The following is a 22,687-nucleotide window of genomic DNA, read 5'->3' on the forward strand; positions in this document are numbered from 1 at the left end:
AGAAACAGGGCATGTATGAGTTCTTTCCTTCTTTCTCTCTTTTGGGGTATCCTTGCCTTCAGATTGCATGTATTTTGCTCACTTTTGACCACACAGAAAGGTATTTGACAGCTGGGTCTATCTCTCAATAGTTTCCATACTTTGGTGCAGAAAAGATGGGTGTTTTGATAGTTTATTTCATCCAGCTCAAAGTTCAGTATTTCTGAGTAACGTTGTCTTCTTTAATTCTGTTGCTCTCCTGTCTTCATGGTATGTAGAGAAATCAGAAAATATTGTTTTTTATTTCTTCAGTTGTTCCTGTTTATAGAAATGTATTTGGCAAGAAGTCATGAGGACTATAATAATGTGTCAGTTGTCAGGACTTCTGCTTCCAGTCAAGAAGGAGCAGCACAGACTAGATTTACTCTCCTGTCTCAAACTAACAAAAAGCCTATCAAATTATATACAACAGCTGTTTTTAGACATTGGGCAACAGGAAGCACAGGACAGTTACTCCCTAAGAGAAAGAAAACCAATAAAATGAACCTTATGAATCAACTTATTGACTAGAGGAAATTTCAGGTCTGTAGAACAGTGGGTGTGGGGAGGAACCTAGTTGAGGCCTGAAGTCTCCTGGAGCTAAGGGAATGGATTTGGGAATTTGGGATATCTTGTCAGAAATCATACTAGCCAGCAGAAAAAGGAGAAATATCTTTAAAGAACTGAAAAGGAGAAAAACTATCAAGTTAAAATTCTATACCCAGCCAGAATATCTTTCTAAACCATAGAGAATCAAGACTTTTTCAGGCATATACAAGTTGAAAGAATTCAGAAATGTTAAATGAAATTAAATTTGTACTTAAAAACCATCTTGCAAGGAAAATTCCAGGCACATATGACTTCACTGGCTAATTCTGTGAAACATTTAAGGAAGAGATAATGCCAAATTCTACACAGACACCTACAGAAATTTCAAGAGTAGACAATACTCCGCAAATCATTCTATGAGGCAGCATTACCCTGTGTCTTAGGCAGCTCTGGCTGCTATAACAAAACGCCATAAAATGGGTGGCTTATCAAAAACAGAAATTTGTTTTTCACAGTTCTGGAGGCTGGAAGTGTGAGATCATACTGCCAGCATGGCTGGGTTCTGGTGAGGATCTCTCCTGGGTTGTGGATGACTAACTTCTCATTGTACTCTCACATGGTGGAAAGAGGGCTAGTTCTCTGGTCTTTTCTTATAAGGACACTAATCCCATTCATGAGGGCTCCACCCTCATGACCTAATTTTCTCCCAAGGGCTCCACCTCTAAATGCCATCACATTGGGGATTAGATTTCAACATATGAGGGAATTTCCCAGCGGTCCAATGGTTAGGACTCCATGCTCTCACTGCTGAGGGCCTGGGTTCTATCCCTGGTTGGGGAACTAAGATCACACAAGCTGCGTGGCACAGCCAAAAAAAAAAAAAAAAAGATTTCAACTTATGAATTTTGGAGGGACACAAACATTCAGTCCATACCACTCTGATGCTAAAGCCAGACAAAAACATTGCAATAAAAGAAAACTAGAGACTGATATCCCTTATGGTGATAAATGCAAAGTTCTTACTATAATTTTATCAAATTTTAGTCAGCAATACATAAAAAGGATAATGCATCTTAACAAAGTAGTGTTTATCCCAAGAATGCAAAATTGATTTAACATTAAAACATCAATTCATGTAATTCACCTTATTAATAGACTAAAAAAGAAAAACTATATGATCGTCTCAATAGATGCAGAAAGATCTCTTGACACAATTCAATACCAACGACCTCCATGATAAAACTTCTCAGCACACCTGGAATAAAAGAGAGTTTCTTCAAATTGATGAAGGGGACATCTATTGGAAAACTGTAGTCAACATCATACTTAATTGTGAAAGACTAAATGCTTTCTTCCTAAGTTCAGGAAGAAAACAAGGATATTCACTCTCACCACTTTTATTCAACGTTGTACTGAAGGTTATAAGCAGTGTAATAATGTAAGTAAAAGAAATGAAAGAATTCCAGAAAAGGAAGAAGGAAATCTGCTTTTATTTGCAGACGACATGATTGCTTGTTTAGAAAACCCTAAGGAATCTACAAAAAAGCTACTAGGACTAATAAGTGATTTCAGCAAGTTTGCAGGATGCAAGGTTAATATACAAAAATCAGGTCAGTTTCTGTATAATGGCAACAAACAGTTGTAATGAAATAAAATATCATTAATAATTGCATAAAATATGAAATGCTTAGGGATAGATTTGACAAAATGTGTGCAAGATCTATACACTTAAAAGTACAAAACATTGCTGAGAGAAATTAAAGAACATCTAAAAAAATGGAGAACTATATCATGGATTGGAATACTCAATATTGTTAAGATGACAATTATTCCCAAAATGATCTATAGATTCAATGTAATACAAATCAAAATTTTAGTAGTTTTTTGGGTAAAAATTTACAAGTTGATTTTAAAATTTATATGGAAATGCATACGATCTAGAGTAGCCAAAACAACTTCGAAAAAGTTAAAATTAAAGGATCTACACTGAGTTCAAGACTAGTTATAAAGTTAAAGTTAATAAGACAGTGTGATATTCATGTAAAGACACATAAACAGATCAATGGTATAGAAGAGTCCAGAAATAGAGCCACACACGTAGCCAGTTTAGCTTTGACCAAGATATCTAGGCAATTCAATGAGGAAAAGAAAAATTTTCAACAAATAGTGCTGGAATAATTGGTTACAATATGCAAAAAACAATGAACCACAACCCTCTTTACAAAACTAACTCAAAATGGATTATAGACCTGAATATGAGTTAAAACTATAAACTTACAACAACAAAACATAAGAGAAAATGTTAGTGTCCTTGGGTTTGGCAAAGATTTAAAAAATAAGACACAAAAAGCGTGAATTATAAAAGAAAAAAATAAAAAATTGGACTTCATTAAAATTTAAAAACTTTTGCTATTCAAAAGACACTCATAAAAATGAAGAGACAAGCTATAAACTTAGAGAAAATATTTGCAAAACACATATCTGGCAAAAGATTTTAAAATTTAAGTGGAAACACAAAGTATCTAAACTAGCCAAAACAACTTTGAAAAATTTAAAATGAAAGGAGTATATTCTTGTTTCTAGAATACATTAAAAAACAGCTTCCAACTCAATCATAAAAAATCAACCGAATTAAAAATGTGCAAAAAGTTTTGAATATATGCTAAAGAAGAGATCTAGATGGAAATAAGCACATAAAATTTTCTTAATATCATTAGTCATTAGGGAAATGTAAATTAAGACTACAATAAGATACCACTACACATTCCCTCCAATGGCTAAAATTTAAAATATCAATCATACCAAGAGTTGGCAAAGATGTGGAGCAACTGGAACTCTCACATACTTGGTGAATTGTTACAACCACTTTGGAAAACTGGCTATTTCCTAAAAACTTAAACATACATCTTGCATACTACTCAGCCATTCCACTCCTTAATGTTTGCTCAAGAAAAATGGAAGCCATGTCCACACAAAAAGGGGCATGAAGAAACTTTGCTGGCAATGGCTGTGTTCATTGTCTTGATTTTGGTGATGGTTTCATGGGTGTATGCATCTGTCAAAACTCATCAAATTTAACACTGTAAATATGGGCAACTAATTGTCTATTATATTTTTTAAAAGCTGTAAAAATATAGTAGTTATCATGTCTTTGGCTGCAAATCACAGAAAAACCAACTTACAATGGCTTAAAGAATCAAGAGGATAAGGAGGACTTAAATTTAAATTCTTACCTTCTACCATTAGAGTAGAGGTAGGTGGCTCCAGGATTGGTTAAATCAGTGGCTCAGTGACACCATCAACCCCCTAGGTTAGTTCCATCTTTCCACTTTGTTACTCTTAGTTGCTGCCTTCATCTTTGCTCTGGTTTCCCTCTTGGGTCACAAGATGGCTGCCACAGTTCCAGACATCCCATCCAGACTCAGCATTGTCTGTCAGCTAAATCTAATCTAGCCCTAACAGGCTATTTGGTTTCTTCTCTGGGTGTGGCTTACATGGAACTTGCTACTGGGGTGTGGGTTTCTCTTGGGGGAGACATTTAGGAGAAGCAGGAGCAGACCTTACTAGAGCTGGTCAGGGAAACCGAGGCTCAAGGTCATCTAGCTTATTACTCCAGCTTTTTGCAGTGGAGTCAGCTACTGTTCCATGATTACAGCATGAACTACATGGAGACAGTCACATCTCAGAGAATAACATTAAGTGGTTTTCTTGAAAGAGGAGGAACAATGGGGCAATGGGGCCCACCCAGTGTTTTTCTTTTGCTCTCTATACCTATAACAAAAATCTTTCCTTCAACAATTTAAAAAATGTGAAAGTAAGGTAGGGGTTAAACAGAGAGGGGTCTAGGAGTCCTAAACTTAACTGGCTACAAGGGTCAGAGGGTAACATAAATATGTGAATCTGTCAGATGTAAGACAGTAGGCAGTGGTGAGGCCTTTGGTGATTTGGACAGTACAGCCCTATCCCCACCAAAAACATAATGCATGGGAAAATAAAAGCTCTATGGGCCAGTTTGAAACTCCTGGAGGAGTCTGAGAATAAGGGATGTGTATTCATTTCCTACTGCTGTTGTAACACATTGCCACAAACTTAGTGACTTAAAACAGCACACATTAATTTTCTTATAGTTCTGGAGGTCAGAAGTCTAAAATCAATGTGTTGGCACGGCTACATTCCTTCTCGAGGCTTCAGAGAAGAATTCACTTCTTTGTCTTTTTCATCTTCTAGAGGCTGCTTGCATTTCTTGGCTTGTGGTCCCTTCCTGTATCACTAGGACCTCTTGTTTCTGTTGTCACATCTCCCACTACCCACTCTGATCTCCTGCCTCTCTCTTAAAAAGACTATTGTGTTGGGACTTCCCTGGTGGCGCAGTGGTTAAGAATCCGCCTGCCAATGCAGGGGACATGGGTTTGAGCCCTGGTCCGGGAAGATCCCACATGCTGCGGAGCAGCTAAGCCTGTGCGCCACAGCTACTGAGCCTGCACTCTAGAGCCCGCGAGCCACAACTATTGAGCCCATGTGACACAACTACTGAAGCCTGCACGCCTAGAGCCTGTGCTCCACAAGAAGAGAAGCCATCGCAGTGAGAATCCCACGCACTGCAACGAAGAGTAACCTCCGTGCGCCGCAACTAGAGAAAGCCCATGCACAGCAATGAAGACCCAACGCAGACAAAAAATAAAATAAAATAAAATAAAATAAAATAAAATAAATAAATTTATTTAAAAAAAATCACTATTGTGATCACACCAGGCCCACCCAGGTAATCCAAGATAATCTCTCCATCTCAAGATCCTTAACTTATTCACATCTGCAAAGTCCCTTTTACCATGTAAGGTAACATATTCACAGGTTCCAGGATCAGGATGTAGACATCTTTGGGCATCCATTATTCAGCCTACCACGTGAAATGAAAGCTTAACTGGCTGGGCATCTGCTCTCCAAGGGGCCATGTAACTACTGGGAAGTGGGGAGAAGAGCCTGATGGAGGAGATTGGCGTGGACTGAAGCTTGAGTTGTTGGGGTGGGATGTGGGATGCAAGGGTGGGGCCCTGGGAAGGTGGCTTCTGGTGAGCCCCCTACCAGCGTCATGCAGGTGAAGAACCTCTTGAATGTGCCGTCCTGCCCAGGAAGTGCTCAAGGCTGTAGGCAGAGAAATTGAGGGTGGCCTCAAAGGCTCTACCTACTCTGGCTGAAGATAGGACCTTGTGTTCAAAACTGGCGACAGCATCTGTGGCCACTGGGGTGGTGCATGACCGTATTAGAACTTGGCCTTCCAAGGCAAGAGGATGAGATGTGAGCCAGTGTTTGGGGGCTGACTCCTTGGGGAGACCGGGTCAGAAGTCACATACTGGTGACTTAAGAGTGGGAGGAAGGTAGAATTCCATTTGGTCAAGGGCATGGGGTGAGTGCAGGAAGTCTCAGGCCAGGAGCTGGGGAAACGGAGTCCGTGCAGATGGTGTAAGCCACCTGAGTCAGCACCAGGTCTTTACCAGTTGGGGGTGTATGCAGCTGGGACAGGCCAGGGACTGGCTCTGGTTGAGACAGATGCAGGTACCAGGTGATCTAAGCACAGAGATGAGAGACCTACAGGAATCAGAACATGTCAGAGCTGCTAGCAGGGTTTTGAGGCAGGGGTAGGGCAAGTCACTGGTCCCCCAAACCCCTACATCTGCAGAAGCAGAAGATGCCATCCTAGGTGCCCCTCATTGGCCACGAGGGCAACACTGCCTGAGAAATAGCAGCAGGGGTGGGGCTGGTGGCGCTCTGGCATCTACTGGGTCCTACAGTGGCCAAGAAATTCTTGGGGAGCATGGGAATGTCAGCACCATCGGGGAACACCAAGGTTTCAGATGTTCCAGAATGTGGGGTGGGTTACGGTGATTTCAGCTCTGCCCAGTCTGTCCTCTGGCTGTCTGAGCTGCCTTGAGCTCTCCCAGGGCTTTGTGGCTTTTTCAGGGGAGCTCCAGGCCACCTCCCCTCTCCAGGTTGCCCTGACTCAGCTCGAGCCCTCGGGTCCCACCTGGAAGGCAATGTGTACAGCTTGAGAGTGTGAACTTTCCCCAGGGGATGAGGGTCTGGGGGGCTGGGTCGCTTGCAGGGGAAAGAGTAAGGGGCAGTGTGCCAGCAGACAAGCATGACTAAGCAAGTACATGTACTAGAGGGCACTGCTAGCCCCCTCCTTCCTGCCACCTGTGGGTGTTAAAAGGACTATCTTTTCCCATGGCCTCCCCACTCCAACCCCCCACCTCCACCCCCACCCCCAGCTTCCCTGAAGGGAGCTCCCTTGCTGATGCAGGTGATTGGATATTCCTCTTTTCCTGGCTGTGATCCCTAAACTGCCTTCTATCCCTCCTTTCACATGGTTCCTACCATGTGATCCGGTCTCCTCCACCGCCCCCCCTTCTCTGTCTCCTTTCAGCTCAGGAGGGAGGAGTAGAAGCACAGCCCTGGGGGGTGGAAGAGGCCAAAGTCTCAGTGCCTCACAGCCCCCGGGGAATTGGTGGGGGAGGGGGGATGTCCTGGCACACACATGCCACGTGGTCTGCTTCTAACCCTGACTCTGCAATTTAATAACTGTGTGAATTTGGGCAAGTTACTTAACCACTCTGGGCCTTGATTTCCTTACCTGTAAAATGGGGATAATACTAGCACTTATCTCTAGAAGGTTCCTGGGAGGACTGAATGCGTTAATACATGCAAAGTGCTTAGGACAGTGCCTGGCACCAAATTAGCACTCAGAGGTGGCTCTCTGGCTGGGTTCCACCCTCCCCTTCTCCTCCTCCTTCCCCTCCACCAGCCCAGGGCCCGCTGGAGGCTGAGCAGCAAAGAAAGGCCAGGAAGTGCAGTGTGGAGGATTAGGGTAGCTAGCAGGCTGAATCTCCAGGTGCGGAGCTGGAAGTGGCAAACTGGTTTTGAGTCCAGACCCTGCTGGAATCCAGAGGAGCAGGGATCAGCATCCTGACGTCACAGCTGCTCTCTTTTCTCTCCTCCTTCGCTGCCAGAAGTTCCCAGGAGCTTTCACAGAGAGGGAGGATCCTGAAACAAAGCCTCTGATTGGCTGCTTTCATTTTAGGCCCTTGTCAGTTTCCAGCCTGATAGGGAAGGGGTGGAGTGTAAGGGATTTAAAACTCAGAAATAGCAGTATTTAGACAGGTTAGAGAAGGAAGGAGGGAAGAGGGAGGAAAGCAGGGACAGGGGAGGGGGCCGAGGTAAGAGGTTCTCCTCCAGTTGCCTGGGATGGTTCGTAAAGTCCTGGGGATTGAGGGTGGGGACTGGATTGTACGCTCTTTTGGCCTGGAAGCTGGCTGAAGCGGAGCGGCTGTTACTTTTGAGACAGGAGAGACAAAGGGAGATGGTGCGCACAAACCTTTTAATATGCGGTCTTCGTGGCGTCTATTCAGAGAGGGGGGCCCCTGGGGAGTGCTCCCTGAACCATAGCCCCAACACTTGGGCCACCATTCCCCCTTCCCCCTTCTCCTGTGAGCGGCCCAGGACCTGTAGGACCCTGTCTTCCTTCAGGGCTCCGTAAGGCTCCTTTTCAGCCCTCAGAGTCCGTCCTTTGCTTGTGCTGAGGCCTGGAGCGGGACCATCTGCTTTCGCTCCTGTCGCTGCTGCCTCCTCTTCCCTCTCCTCCTGTGGCAGGTCGGGGTGGGTGGGTGGGCAGGAGAGTGGTGCCCTCGGTATGCAGCCTCCAGGCCAGCTTGGGGCTCCCAGGGGGCTCTCCATTCAGCTGTGCCCAGCTACCAGCTCTCTGCCCCAAACATCTACCACTCCCTGGAGCCGCGAGCCCCAGGAAGGACTCCAGGAGACTCTCAGCCAACTGGGGACACAGGGACAAAGAGCCCTGGCCTGGAAGAGGAGGCCTGGGTTTGAGTCTTAATGCCGCCCCAGCCTGGATGTGTGACCCGGGGAGAGTCCCTGCTGTCTCTGGGTGGAGGCCCACCTGTTTTCCGCGTCCTGCACCGTGTCTGGCAGTGGCTGGCCCAGGGTCTCCGGCAGGAGGGCAGTGGCGGCGCTGGCAGCCACGGGGACAGCGCCGTAGATGAAGAGAGGCACGGAGGGGTAGAACTCGGCGGTCATGCTCACCAGTGGGCTCACAATGCTGCCCACTCGGGCCAGAGTGCTGCCCATTCCCAAGCCTGTCTGCCTGCGGGACCCAGGGGGATGGGCGCCGGTTAGTGTTCTGGCATGAACGCTGAGGTTCTGGCTGAATTTGGGGCCAGGGCAGCTCGGGCCCAGCCCCAGGAGACCCCCTGGTGCCTGCTCTGTTCCCCATTTGATTAGCTAACCAATTTGGCATTTATTTTGGAGATTAAAAAAAAAAAAAACCAAAACAGGTTGGGAAAGGCTCTGGGCAGAGAATCCGGAGATTGAATTTTGCCTCTGCCTTTAACTTGCTATGTGACCTTGGGCAAGTCTCTTGCCCTCTCTGGACAGTTTACTGAACTGTTGAGTTAGCTTAGTTCGGCCAGTTGTTCTCAGATCACCTGAGGGATTTGATTTACAGTTGCCCCAGCTCCATACAGACCTGTTGGATTAGAATCCCCAGGGGAAGGGACCTGGACTCTGTATGTTAAGACTATGTTAAGAACATTCTCTATGAGAGCAGAGGTTAAAAACTTTGACTAGGGAGATAAACTGCTTGGGTTCAAATCTAAGCTTCCTGACTTATAAGCTGTGTGACCTTGGGCAAGGCACTTAACCTCTCTGTGGCTCAGTTTTCTCATTTGGAAAATGGGAATGATCATAGTACCTACCTCATAAGCTTGTTATGAGGACCAAAAGAGTTGATATTTGTAAACAGTTTGACAGTGCCTGGCACATAGTACTACTTTATACTATTGTTCTTTCAGCTGAAATCCTTTGAAGGTACAGGGCAGTAACCGTGACCCCTTGGGGTTCTCATTCCAAGTAGCCTAGGGAAGCCTGGCATTTCTTTGACATCTCATATGAATTTTGCACCCCATTCTTTTTTTGTTGTTGTTGTTGTTTTGCATCCCATTCTTAAAATAGATATGTGTTTCTGGTGTCTTGATGCAAAAATACCCCCTCCCTGCAACCTTGGCACTCAAAAAAGCAGTGCTGTATTTATCCCTACAACTCCCAGAACCACCGTTATTCAGTGGTTGCTCTGTGATAAAAAATTACTTTCATGTTTGTGGTCTTTGGTTTCAGACATACTACTTGGTTAAAGATGGAATTTAGATTCTGTGGCAGCTTCTAACTTATGCTTTGGAGATCAAGGGGGGACTTCAATTAACTGCCTCTGAGATGTGTCTTCTTGGCCTCCAACCCTGTGCCAGTCGGTGGCTCAAATCTTCCCCTCAGGTCAGGTAAGAGCTTAGTGGGCAGCCTAAGCGTGTACTGAGCGGCTGATATAGACCTTTCACTGTTAGGTGCGGGGAGGGGGCCTTGGGCTGGGGCATACTGGCCTGTGCTCTGGGTCTGACCTGGGTGCGGGGGAATGTCTTGCCCCAAAGCCCCTCCCATTAAGCTCCCACTCACCGGATCACTGTGGGGTACAGCTCCCCAGTGTACAGGAAGATGCAGTTGAAGGAGGCAGCCAGGCAGCCCTTCCCCAGCACAGCCAGGGAGGTTCGGACAACGGACTGATCTAGAGAGGAGAGAGGGGGTCAGCAGATCTCGGGAGTGCGGGCTGAGAAGTTGGGTCGTGTCTGGGGGTGTGGCCAAGGGTGAGGGACCAAGATGTTCGTGGGTGCTCACCCTGGGGTACCACCCCATTGATCAGGATGCAGATGCCTGCCAGCAGCAGTGAGGCCATCTGGGCAGGCCGGCGGCCCATAGAGTTGATGACAAGGAAGCCCACAAGCTTGGCAGGCAGGTCCACAGCACCAAAGATCACCTGGATTAGGTAGATGCTGACCCCAAAACCCTGCAGGTCCATGACCAGCCCATAGTAGGCAAAGCTAGTGGCAAACCTAGTGGGGAGGGATGAGGGGTATGGAGTTTGTTAGGAAGATTAAAGGGGGGGCAGGTGCTCATCCAAAACAGGGGTGAGCTGCACAGGTTACCCTGCTTAAGAATCTGGGATCTACCTCGCCTGATATTTCTTCTGTCATTTAGTACGCACTTTGCGTATTGGGGTAGTCCTCCAATGCCCCAGATTTCTCAGTCCTCTGATAGTGTCCCCAGTGTATTAGGGAATCTTCACTTAGTTGCCATGTAGGATTTACACAATTTTAGTCTTTATTTTATCTGTTGATACTGGACTGAGGGAGGACAAGTGGATATCCAAAGCCATATCTTTAGGGCCAAGGTGTTGGGAGAGGCCAGAGTTTTCCGGGACCTGTCCGTGGTCCTGGGATGGGTGTTGTGCTTCTTAAGATGTCAAGAGCCCAGAATATAAAGCTCAGGTTGTTGGACAGAACCCACAACCTGGAGTAAATCCCAAATTGGAAGCAAAGAATGCATTGGCAGGATTGTTCCTTCTGACCATGTTTCTCTTAACTGTCCTGGGACTGCTATGATGATGGAGTTGGGAGGGTAGCACGTAAGAGGGGTAATGGGTAATGTTGCAGTGGGAAGGGAAGATTTTTGGCTGGTCTCAACCCTGGCCAGAGTGTACTTTCAGAGATGAGTTTTGCCTGTGCCTGTGTTTCTGGCAGGCACCACAAGGCCAGTAATGTCTCTCAATGTTTTGCAAGCCAGCCTTGTCTCTGCCTCTGTGATGTAATTCTGTTGACTCTGCGGGCCATCAGTACCGATGAAGTGTTTCCATATTGGAACAGAGCTGATAAAAGGAGAAGAATATGGAGAGACTGATGCCCGGTTTGGGGATTGGAGGCAAACTGAGGCTGGAGGTCATCTGGTTCTTTAAGACTCTCTCTGGTGGGGGATTCCTGCCCCTCATAGCTGGTCTGCTGACTCCCTCCCTCTTGTCTCCCTTCTTCCATCCCCTGCGTCCACTCTTTCCCCAACCAGTCTTTTGTCTCTTGGTCTGTCTGTCTGTCCATCAGTCTGTCTGTCTGGGCCTACCACAACATGGAGAGGCAGAGGAAGAGGCGGCGAAGGGCAGGACAGCGCAGCAGCTCCACGGCCGAGGCCTGGCCCTTGCCCAGGGTCAGCTCCTTCTGCAGACTGGCCCGGAGCACCTGCTGGGATGGACGGGGCTCAGGGCTTGGACTTCCATAGGAGCTCCTCCCAGCCTAGCTCCTCACTCAGAGAAGCCCTGTGAGTCCTCGGTTTAGGGATGGAGCCCTGGTGGGGTGTCATGGGAGGTCTCAGGGGTCTCACCTCCATACTTAGACTGGCCCCCTCTTCCCGCTTCCCATTGATCCAGGCCACTCTTTGCAGGGCCTTCAGGGTGAGGTCCAGCCTCCCAGAGGAGGAGTACCAGCGGGCCGACTCGATGAAGAACCTGGGAGCAGGGGTGAGCGTGGGTGTTGGAGTGGCTTCAGTTCCAGTCACTGGGGCTGGAGGTAGGGCGTGGGCTTTCCAGAGGTCTGCAGTGGGATTTTATGTAAGATTGGGAACCCAGGACTTTGCCACACCCCAATCTCTAGGACCATAAGGCAGTGCCCAGCTTGGCGATGACTTATTCCCCAACACGGGAGCTCAGCCCTTGGGTGCTGGGTAAAGGGAGCAGGGCAGGCAGGCTGGAGAGCTGGAGGGAGCTGGGGAAGCCAGAGAACCGGACACGCTGGGGCAAGTCTTTCCGCCCAGAGCCTCAGTTTCCCTCAGTTTCCTCAGGTCACACTGAGTCACTGGCCTGGGTTTGACCTTCTCTGATTCTGTGGGCGAGATCTGGGGGAAGTCTTGTCCCTCGCATCCCTCTGGGCCCCACGCACCAGGAGTAGATGAAGAAGGCAAAAAAGGGCACGGAGACCAGCAGCTGCAGGTAGCGCCAGTGGGGCACAGCATAGGCCACACCAGCCAGGAGAAACTGGCCCAGGCTGTAGACGTAGCCAATGAGGGTGCCCACGCAGGCCCGCGTGTGGGTGGGCATCCACTCCACATCTGAAAAGAGGGTTAGGACGGAGCGGTGGAACTTACTGGGTGCCAGGTGGGTGGAGACCCGTGGAGCCCACCAAGACCCCTCTCTCTGTTCAAACCTTGGTCTGTCCCAAGGCTCAGTGGAAGATAACATCAAACGAGGTTGGGGGCCATGGGAGGGGGAGTGGGGGACTTGTGATGGAGGTGGGGATGGGGAGGTAGGTTTGGAATCCCCAGGACTTGTCCCCTCCACTCTCCTGCTGTGTGTTTTTGCTCCTCTGCAACCTACTGTCCTGGCCAGGGTCCTCTTTCCCTTCAGAGCACCTCTGACCACTCATTCCATCCTCAACAGCACCCGCCCCTCTGGTCCTCCTCAGTCTGGGCTGGATTTCAGCCTCAGTGACCAGAGCAGCTCAGAGGAGGCAGTAGCTTTCCTCCACTCTGGAGAGTTGAGGTGGGCGTGGGACCACCTCTCTGCTTCTGTCGGAAGAGGTCCAGTTTCGTTCCTTGTGGGCTCCTGATTTGGCAGCTGGGGCAGTGGCTTGAAGACTTAGATTGGCCTTTGGGACTGGATTCTCTAGGTGTCCTGCCCCAGCCCTAGCCTTGTCCTGGTTAATTCCTTTAGTCTGGAGAATCCCAAATCCTTAGATTCCCGTCTGGGCTTGAGGAATGAGCTTGGGTAAATCCTTTCCCTTCTCCCCAGCCTCAGGTTCCTCATCTGAGAAACAGGGAGAAGGGAGGTGACTTATCCAAGGGTGCACACTGGTGACTCATGGACAGGCCATGCTCAGTCCATAAATGTGTTTGGTCTATATGATGCTGGCTTGCCCTATGTTAAAAATATGAGAATTAATTGCAAATGTTAAAAAAAATTGGGATATTTCACACTGATAAAAAAGGGTGGGGGAAGATCTGACAGCCCTGAGACTTCTTGGCTGGAGCAGCTGAGTGGCTGTGGCCCCTCTGGATGGACGTGACTATCTTTCGGAGACAGTCCTCACCACTGCCTAATGCCTGCTGTCTGCTTCAGTCATTTATGGGAATTACCTGGCCCTAACAATGGAGTTTGCAATCACATGTCTAAATGAGAGGTCAGGATGGTGTGAGCCCCGGGAAAAAGGCTGTTATGTTGGCTGGAAGGGCAGGACAGGCTGAGTGCAGGAGGGGTGGGCTGGGAGAGGAGGCTGGAAAGGGGCTGCAGGGCTGGGTGGTCGGAGGGGAGTGGGTAGGGGCCTGCCCTGCCCTTCCGGCCTCCCTCACTCAGTGTCATGCAGTTGAGGGAAATGCCAGCCAGCGACATGCCCGAGAGGAGCCGGAAGGCACAGTAGACGGGGAAGTTGGGAGCAAAGGCGGCGCAGGTTCCTGACACAGCCGTCTGCAGGTAGTTCAAGATCAGCACCTTCCGGCGGCCCAGCCTGTCGGGGGAAGGAAGACCTGCAGCAGGGGTCCTGAGGACCAGCAGGGGCCAGGCTAAACTGGGAGAGGGGCGCTTGCCCTGGGTGAGTCCCTGGGGTGGGGGTCTTTGCAGGACCCGTGACTTATCATGAGGCTCTGCTATAGGTCCTCAAACGAGCCCCAGCTGGTGATGCCAACCTCCCACCTAGGCCCCCCAAGCCCAGCTGAGGAGCCCCCAGTCCCAGCCCGGCTCCTTGGCCCTGCCCAGGACTGACCTGTCTGCCAGGTGCCCGAATATCATGGCTCCGAGAAGCACCCCTACCATGTACAAGGACTGAGCCAGCTGGCGTAAGGCCCTACGAGAACACACGAGGTCCCACTGTGGGGAGAGGGGGCAAGGGTCAGGCCAAGGTGAGCCTGGGCTGCAGGGCAGCCCCTTGCCCTCCTTCCGGCTGGCCCTCTGAGGCCTGTGTCACCCTCTTCCCCCGACTCTTCTCTTTGGCCCCAGGAGCTGAGAGACTCTTCTTGACCCCTACAACTCCCACCTCCCCCTTTCCTACAAAGACCCCCATCTTGAACTCCTTTCTCCATTTTCCCATCTTGGCCTCTGGAGAATTTGAGACAGTCTCTGTGTGTGTGTGTGTGTATGTGTGTGTGTGTGTGTGTGTGTGTGTCTCAGAGGGGAAAGCACACTCTGGATGGTGCACAGAGGGGCCCAGGTCTCCTCACCTCCATCACGATGGTGGAAGGGAACGTGCTATTGTCATAGATCCAGCCGTGGGTGCAGGGCTCTGTGGCCCCCGTGCCATTGGTCTCTGTGCCATTGGGAAAGGGCAGCCCCCGCTGTGGGGAGGTGAAGCGGAGGCAGGACTCGGGCCGCCCCTGCCCGTCCCGGGGCAGCCAGGCATCCAGCTCCCCGTCCTTGCTGAGGTTGGTGTCGGCAGGCGGGCGGCAGTGGTGGGAGGGGACAGCGGCTGTGAAGTTCTGCAGGGTGTTGTGGGAGGCCATCAGGAGCAGGGGGAGGACCACCAGAGTGACCTGGATCTGCTGGAAGCGGCCGGCGCCCCCCACCTGCAGCAGGAGGTCATTGAAGGCCATGGGGCCAGGCCTGGCCGAGAGGCTGGGGGCTGAGGACTTCCAGTCCCGGGCCCTCCGTCTGTGTGCCGGTCCGCCTGCTGCCCTTCCCTGGAGGAGAGGGACTGCCGTTGTTGCTTCCGCAGCCAAGCTGCTCCTGGAACTGAATCTGAGCTGGCTCTGTAGGGGGGACAGCAGCCCGGCCAGGCGGCCCCTCCTTTCTTCTCTCTCCTTGTTCCGTCCCTCCCTTTCCTTGGCAGCCTCTCCCCACTTGGTGTGAGTGTGTGGGGTGTTTCTCAGCTTTCAGGGTCTGCTGTAGCCCTGACCCCTACAGGGGCAGTATTTAATCCTTGGCCTGGAGGGAATGAGTTAAAGTGTGACTTGGTATCAGAAGGATTAACCCTCCAAGTATCCTTGTATCAGTGGAATTTCTCCACGTGGGTATAAAGGGCAGGAGAGGGTGGACTGAAGTGGGGGTGATGGGAGCAGATCGTACTGGGCATCTGGGGGCAGGAGGGGCATCTGGGGGCAGGAGGGGACAGGGTGGGACCTTTTTGTCTTCCTTTTAGTGAGGGGATTGGGCTCTGGGAAGTGTGCTGGCCTCTTGTGGGGCTTCTGTCCCTTTTAGTGGGCAGGATCCAAAGGGACCATCTTGGGGAGGGGTTGCCAGAGAAAATACAGGTCGCCCAGTTAATTTGAATTTCAGATCATCAAAGAAATTTTTTTCTTTAGTGTTAAGAATGTCCCTAATATTTACATGGGACATACTTCTACTAAAAAAGTATTCATTGATCTGAAATTCAAATTTAACTGGGTTTCCTGTATTCTTTTTTTTTTTTTAACATCTTTATTGGAGTATAATTGCTTTACATTGTTGTGTTACTTTCTGCTGTATCACAAAGTGAATTAGCTATATGTATACATATATCCCCATAAACCCTCCCCCTTGCGTCTCCCTCCCACCCTCCCTATCCTACCCCTCTAGGTGGTCACAAAGCACCGAGCTGATCTCCCTGTGCTATGCGGCTGCTTCCCACTATCCTGTACTATTTGCTAAAATTGGCAACCCCGGTCTTTGGTCTTCTGGGGACAGCTTACATCTTATAGGACCACGGCTTTGTTCAATTGGAAGACACAATAGAGGTCAGAGGCTGCTTTTGAAGCAGTGGGACCTAAGACCAACATCTTATGTGATGTAGATTGAGTCTTCCAGTATCTCAGCTTTTACTTTCTTGCTCGTCCTGATTCAAAATTTCCCTTTGTCTTGTCTTCTGTCTATAGCTTCTCCTCCTCCTCCTTCTCCTCCCCTTCTCCTCCTCCCCCTTCTCCTCCTTCTTCTTTTCCTTCTTCTCTCCTCCTCTTCCTCCTCCCCTCCCCCTCCCCTTCCCTTCCCCTCCTCCTCCTCCCCACCCCTCCTCCCCCTCCCCCTCCTCCTTTTTCTTCTTCTTCTTCTTCTTCTCCTTCTCCTCCTTCTCCTCCTTCTTCTTCACAATGAGCGTGAACGTATTTTACTTTTAGCCACAACTCTAAGACATTCACTTGATTTCCCCAACGGTTTGGTTCCTGCGTCCAGGTCACTCCTGCTCAGGGCAGTACCAAGCTCTGATTGGATGGGTTTCTATGGGATCCGATTGGTTGGATCATGGGTTGGGCATGTCAAGAGAGTGGGTTACAGCTTCTTGATTTTACTTTCCATAATGTATATTATATAAACCGTGGGCTCAGTTTACTTGGATCCAAATCCTCACTCCACACTTGCTGGCCATGGGCAAGTTGCTAAACTTTCTGTATCTCAGGGTCCTTGTTTGCAAGATGGGGATAATGGTTGTGTATGCCTCATTGGGTTGTTGGAGGGTTAAATGAGCAATTACAGGTAAAGATCTTAAGGTGGTCCCTGCCCTGTGGCTCAGTGATCGTGAGCTGTTCTTATTATTTGTTTCTGGTAAAAAGGTGACACTATCACACTGATTTTAGAGAGAAAATGTGCCTAGGCACATCTTACCCTCAGAACAGTGATTCCCGATTGGGGGAGATTTTTCCCCAGGGGACATCTGGAGACATTTTTGGTTGTCACCACTGGGGGTGGTGGTACTACTGGCATCTAGTGGGTAGAGTCCCAGGAATGCTACTCAACATCCTACAGTGCACAGGACAGGTCTCCATAACCAATAATTTTCTGGAGTTATCATGTCAATAGTGCTAAGAAACCCTACCCTAGAAGATGTCCTCAAACTTCTTTTGTATAGTGATCAATCCCATACCTGCTTGGCAAAGGACAGTGCAGTCAGATGGATGACTCCTACCAACATATTTCTAAGAATCCCCACATGCTTATTTGAATGGGCAAATGTTTGCAAGGTGAACATGAGAACTCCTCTGCCTCCCCAGAATAACAGCAGACTTGCAGGCTCCAAAGTGCTGCAAGTCTTCCCCTAGCTGCGCCTACCCAGCCAGTTTTGCCACTGGAGTGGCTGAATCAAGACCCTGGTCTCCCTGTGTCCAGGCCAACACCCTTTCCCACCATGTTCTAACTTGATCGCTGGGCTTGGGTTACCATATCAGACTCTTTTTTGCCCTTCGTGGTGTGTTTCCATTTGAGGTCTCTGGCTGTCCCTCTCTGTAATCTGCCACATATTGACTGCTCCTCTAGCCCACTTCAGAGATTTTGGCATATGTCTGAACACAATGGATTATTAGGGTTCCATAGTTTTACAGGAGGTATGCCAGGCCCTGTACAAATTAGCTGATGCAAAGGGCCGTGAAGGGAAGGGGCATTTCTCAATTCTTCTGGGCACAAATCTCCAAGTCTTACTGAGGGGAAGCAGTTTGACTTCCGACTTCTCTTGTAAGGAGTCAAGATGCTCTGTTAATATCGCACAGTTTACACAAAATACACTTTTGTGTATGAAGTTGGGGGAGTATTTATTGTCTATTGAAGTCCTGGGTACATAAAATCTTACGCTAGTTCAAACCTATTCTAACTTCAAAGGCAACGAAGTTCTTAACTAGTACTCTGGAGGTGTGGACTGCCCAGCTAAAGAGCTCTTGGTGACCATCTGACCTCATATGTACAGAAGAGAATAGGGGAGGCCCAGAGAGGTATGAGACTCAACCAGCTTCCCTCCTCCCACCCTGTGTTGGTTCTGGGCTGGGACCCCATGGGTGTCCAGATGCCTGACAACATTTTCCAGGCCAAGGTATATAAGAACCTTGTGGCCTGGGGATGTGAGGACAGCTGGACAAACAGCTTGGGGGTTCTGGCGCCAGTCTCCTGCCAGGACTTGGTGCCCTCATGGGTGGGGGGTGGGTGGAGTGCCAAGTGCAGTGGGGGAGATTGTGGGCCCCTACAAGCACCCTTCTTCTCTGAGCCTGTGTCCAATCCTGCCTGGGAGAAGAGCTCCCTTCCTAGTGTCTGACCAGCTCCAAGCCTGCCTAAGTCTGGAAAAGGCTCAACTGGAAACTCTAGGGACTGAACTGTGGTTGGCTCCTGGAATTATCTGGTTAGTGAGGGGATCCCCACCAGCCTCTCAGCTCATGGAGAGTTTCTGGATGGAATTGCTCCCGTGGCAAATGATTTGTAGAGCCAGGAACTATCCTTTAGGGACATTCTGGGTCATTAAACACCCAGAGTTGGACTCCCCTGTGCTCACTGGAATGTGGACTTAAGTTCTGGCCTTGCTCACCGAGAAGGGGTCAAATCTGAGGACTTCCGACTGGTCAAGAGCCACAGAACCACGTGCCATTAGCGATGAACACCATCACACAGGTGAAAACTTCCATTGTGCAGATGAGGAGACCAAGGCCCAGAGTAGGCAAGGGATTTGTCTAGGATCACACAGCAAGCAAATCTAGAACTCAGCCCTCTTGATTCCATTGCTTTTTCTACTATGTTAGCAGCCATCACATATCCCAGATTTCCTGAGACATCCAGATTTTGTATAATTTTATTCCATTAAATAAATGGGATTTAAGGTGTGTGACTACCTATGATTTTGATGTTGATTATTTTGTGAGACTTTTCAAATAAAATAATTTACAGATAAAGAAAACACTCTTGCTCAGATCACATGCCCTAAGTGTGAGTTTGAAATGATTGACCTGGAGAGAAGTCTGGCAGACTCCAAGTGCCTGCCAGGTCTACAACAACATTCGGAGCAAGGAGCCAAATTGTGAGCTTTATGCCTTGCGGCCTGGCTACTCTGGCCAATGGGTAGTATATAAGTTAGAAATTAATCCAAAGACTGCCATTTAAAGGCTGGATATGAGTCTAGTAACCAATGAAGTGGCTCAGTATGAGGACGCCCCCCAAGTGAGGTGCTCCACATTGGGTGGCAATTCACTGAGCCAGTTCAGGGACAGAGAGAAGCGAATAGGGAAAGCGGGAGGAGCTGGAGTTGTCAAGGAACAAGCAGACATGGAGAGAGGGTGGAATCCAGATGGGGAGTTGGGAATGGCCAGAGAAATGGCGTATATGGGAGGGGGGGGTCAGTACATCCTGACACCAGCATCCTAGGTCACTAGGAGTCCTGAACATGTGACTAGGAGCTGCTTTCCTGGGCATCTTCCCTTACCTTCCTGTGTGTCTTTGCAGTAAATCCCCAGATACAGCACAGGAACAGCTAGGACATCCTGGGAGCCACCCTGAATCCTGGACAACTGAAAGATGGGGATGGGGTGAGAGAGCCAGTGTTCTTCACTGAGCCCAATTCTTCTCCCTGCAGGTTGAGACCCACTCAAGCCAAGGGGAGACGTTGGTGGTCCCATTGTCAGCTGACCCTAAGTCAAATGTTGTGGAGGTGGGATGGGGAGAAGTCAGGTGCCAGGCAGGGATGAAGGGCAGGCATAATAGGAGCTGTTGCAGTCTAGGAACCGAAAGAAGTGAAATGCGGCTAGATTTCAGGGTGCAAGGTAGAGGGTGTTAAAAACTGAAGCCATTGGGGCAGGTTGGGGCCTGATCATGATGGGCCTTGTAACAGAGTTTAGACTTCATCCCGATGGGACGTTACCAAAAAATTGAAGCGTGGGGGCAATATGATTTAGTTCACGTTTATTAAGCGCTCTCTCACAAATATCTAAATACAGACTTGAGAGCAATTAGCTCCGTGGCTGATAATTGAAGCCCTGCTGTGTGTCTGAGTTGTCCAGTATCGTAGCCACTAGCTACTACTGGGCGCCTGAATTGAGCTAATCCTAATGGAGATATGCTGTTAGGGTAAAATACATATGGATTTTGAAGACTCAGTATGAATTAAAGGCTATAAAATATCTCATTGATAACTTTTCTATTGATTACATGTTGAAATGGTAATATATGGATATATTGGGTTAAATAAAAATATTATTATAGTATTAAAATTAATTTCATCTTTTTAATAGCTACTAGGAATTTTTAAATTACACAAGTGGCTTGCATTATATTTTCACTGGACATTGCTGGTAAAGAATCCTAGAGGAAGAGGTCCTAGGAAGAGTTTTGAGAGATGATCATTAAGAGCTGATAAAGGAATTGCTTTTGGAATTGTTTGGTTATAAGGAACAGAAACACTTGAGTTTATCTTTGAAAAAAAGGAGTTTATTCAGAGAATTCAAAATAGTTGATAGAACCCAGGGGCAGAATGTGCATCCAGGGATAAGAGGGAATTAGGACCTGGAATCCATTAAGAATCAATGCAGGGACTTCCCTGGTGGCGCAGTGGTTAAGAATCTGCCTGCCAATGCAGGGGACATGGGTTCGAGCCCTGGTCGGGGAAGATCCCACATGCTGCAGAGCAACTCAGCCCGTGCGCCACAACTACTGAGCCTGCGCTTGAGAGGCCGCGAACCACAACTACTGAGCCCGCGTGCTGCAACTACTGAAGCCCGCGTGCCTAGAGCCCATGCTCCGCAGCAAGAGAAGCTACCGCAATGGGAAGCCTGCGCATCGCAATGAAGAGTATTCCCTGCTCGCCACAACTAGAGAAAGCCCGCACACAGCAACAAAGACCCAACACAGCCAAAAATAAATTAAAAAAAAAAAAAGCAAATGGTCTCACCATTTGTTTATCTGTTTATCTGAGCCCATGTCTTTTTTTTTTTTCCCCCCTCTGTGCACCTGCTTCATTCTTTCTCTGCAACTGATTTTCTCTGCTCTACTTTTATCTGGGCCAGCCCACCTTCATGCTAACTTGCCTTCTCAGGACAAGAAACAAGAGATGTACTAGAACCTCCATGACCCAGATTCCAGCCAGGAGGGAACGTGTGATTAATGAGATTTGGATCTGAAGTGCCCTCTGGTCCAGTCAATCATGACCAGAGGTGCAGGGTCATGTTAACTGTTCAGTTAGCAGGTTCTGGGAAATGTAGACCCTTGAGGAAGGTGTGGGTGCAGGACAAAGTGACCACTGTAGCATTTACAGGAAACCCCAAAGGAGACTGAGAAGGAGCGGCCAGAGTGTGGGAGGGAGCTGTAAGCACGTGGCATCTCAGAAACCAAGGAAGGAGGCCATGACCGATAGAATGAAATCTGCTGTGAGGTCAAGTAAGACAAGGGATGACAAGTGACCTATGGATTTGGCACAGGGGTTGATGAGTGTTGTTGGTGAAAACAATTTCAGAGAAGGGTGGGAGCCGGTGCGCAGTTTGGATGAGGTTAGAGAGTGGAGGCAGGGGAGGCAGACAGGAGCTTTGTGAAGTTTGGCTGTGAAGTGGAGAAAGAGACAGTGTGGCCCTGGAGGGAGGCGTGGCCACCAAGGAAGGTTGGTTGGTTGGTTTGTGTTAAGATAGGAGAGCCTTGGGTTTATTTAACTGGTGATGCAAAGGAGCCAGGAGAGAGGGAAAGGGAAGAGACCCAAGGAGACGGCAGATGGCTACTAGTGGGAGAGGCTGGATGCAGAGCCCCAATGGGAGGACTGGACTTTCTGTTGTGATTGGGGGAAACTTGGGAAACATGGTGGCAGACGTCGACAATGTTCAGTTACGGTTGCAGTTTTCTCAGTTAAATAGGAGACAAAGCTGCCTGGTGGGCGCAGGGTTGGGACATGGATCAGAGACTTGGGGTGAGCAGGGAGAAGGAGGTCGGGATTGGAGGAGCCCTGGCTTCCGTCTGCAGCCACTCTGGGCTTATCTAGTCAAGTGCTCACACGCATGACGGGACATGTAGATACACACGTGGTATTTCCAAGGACAGGACTTGCTATAGACTGCTTTGTGACCCCCAATGTGATGGTACTAGGAGGTGGGGCCTTTGGGAGGTAATTAGAGTTAGATGAGGTCATGAGGGTGGGGCCCTCATGATGGGATTAGTGCCCTTAAAAGAAGAGAAACCAGAAAGCTCTATTCATCTCTCTCCGGCCATGTGAGACACAGTGAGAAGGTATCTGACCATCTGCAAGCCAGGAAGGGGGCCCCCACCAGGAAGTGAGTCTGCCAGCACCTTGGTCTTGGACTTCTCAGCCTCCCAAACTGTGGGGAAGAAATTGTTTAAGTGATTCTGTCTGTGGCATGTTGTTACAGCAGTCCGAGTCGACTAATACAGGCTTGGCGTATACACACGTCAGTGTGCTCACACTGGACACACGTGTTCACATCAGCCCAGCTTGCATGTACCTGTGTGCCCGTACCTGTATGTCCATGCCAGTGTGGATGGGCAGATGCGCATGCTCACACGTCCATACCAGGCCCTGCCCCCTTTCCCACCCCTGTTCCTGAGCAGCATGGC

General features: G+C 48.9%; 1 protein-coding gene across 2 annotated transcripts; it reads right to left on the reverse strand.

The window, feature by feature from the left end:
* Window positions 1–7,922: 7,922 nt before the first annotated feature.
* LOC137771920 (solute carrier family 22 member 6) lies at window positions 7,923–15,292 on the reverse strand. Of its 2 annotated transcripts, none has more exons than XM_068555709.1 (10): window positions 14,647–15,292; window positions 14,193–14,296; window positions 13,783–13,937; window positions 12,378–12,546; window positions 11,824–11,947; window positions 11,566–11,681; window positions 10,294–10,508; window positions 10,075–10,183; window positions 8,513–8,716; window positions 7,923–8,202 (listed from the first exon to the last, which is right to left on the reverse strand). In XM_068555709.1, exons 1-10 carry the CDS (start codon window positions 15,013–15,015, stop codon window positions 8,115–8,117), a joined length of 1,653 nt encoding a protein of 550 aa, XP_068411810.1. In that variant the 5' UTR covers window positions 15,016–15,292; the 3' UTR covers window positions 7,923–8,114. The 2 variants fall into 2 exon arrangements, with proteins under 2 accessions (XP_068411810.1, XP_068411808.1); XM_068555707.1 differs by having other exon boundaries at window positions 11,566–11,684.
* Window positions 15,293–22,687: the final 7,395 nt, after the last annotated feature.

This window comes from Eschrichtius robustus, chromosome 11 (genome assembly GCF_028021215.1).
Source record: "Eschrichtius robustus isolate mEscRob2 chromosome 11, mEscRob2.pri, whole genome shotgun sequence".
In the NCBI taxonomy this organism is placed as follows: domain Eukaryota; kingdom Metazoa; phylum Chordata; class Mammalia; order Artiodactyla; family Eschrichtiidae; genus Eschrichtius; species Eschrichtius robustus.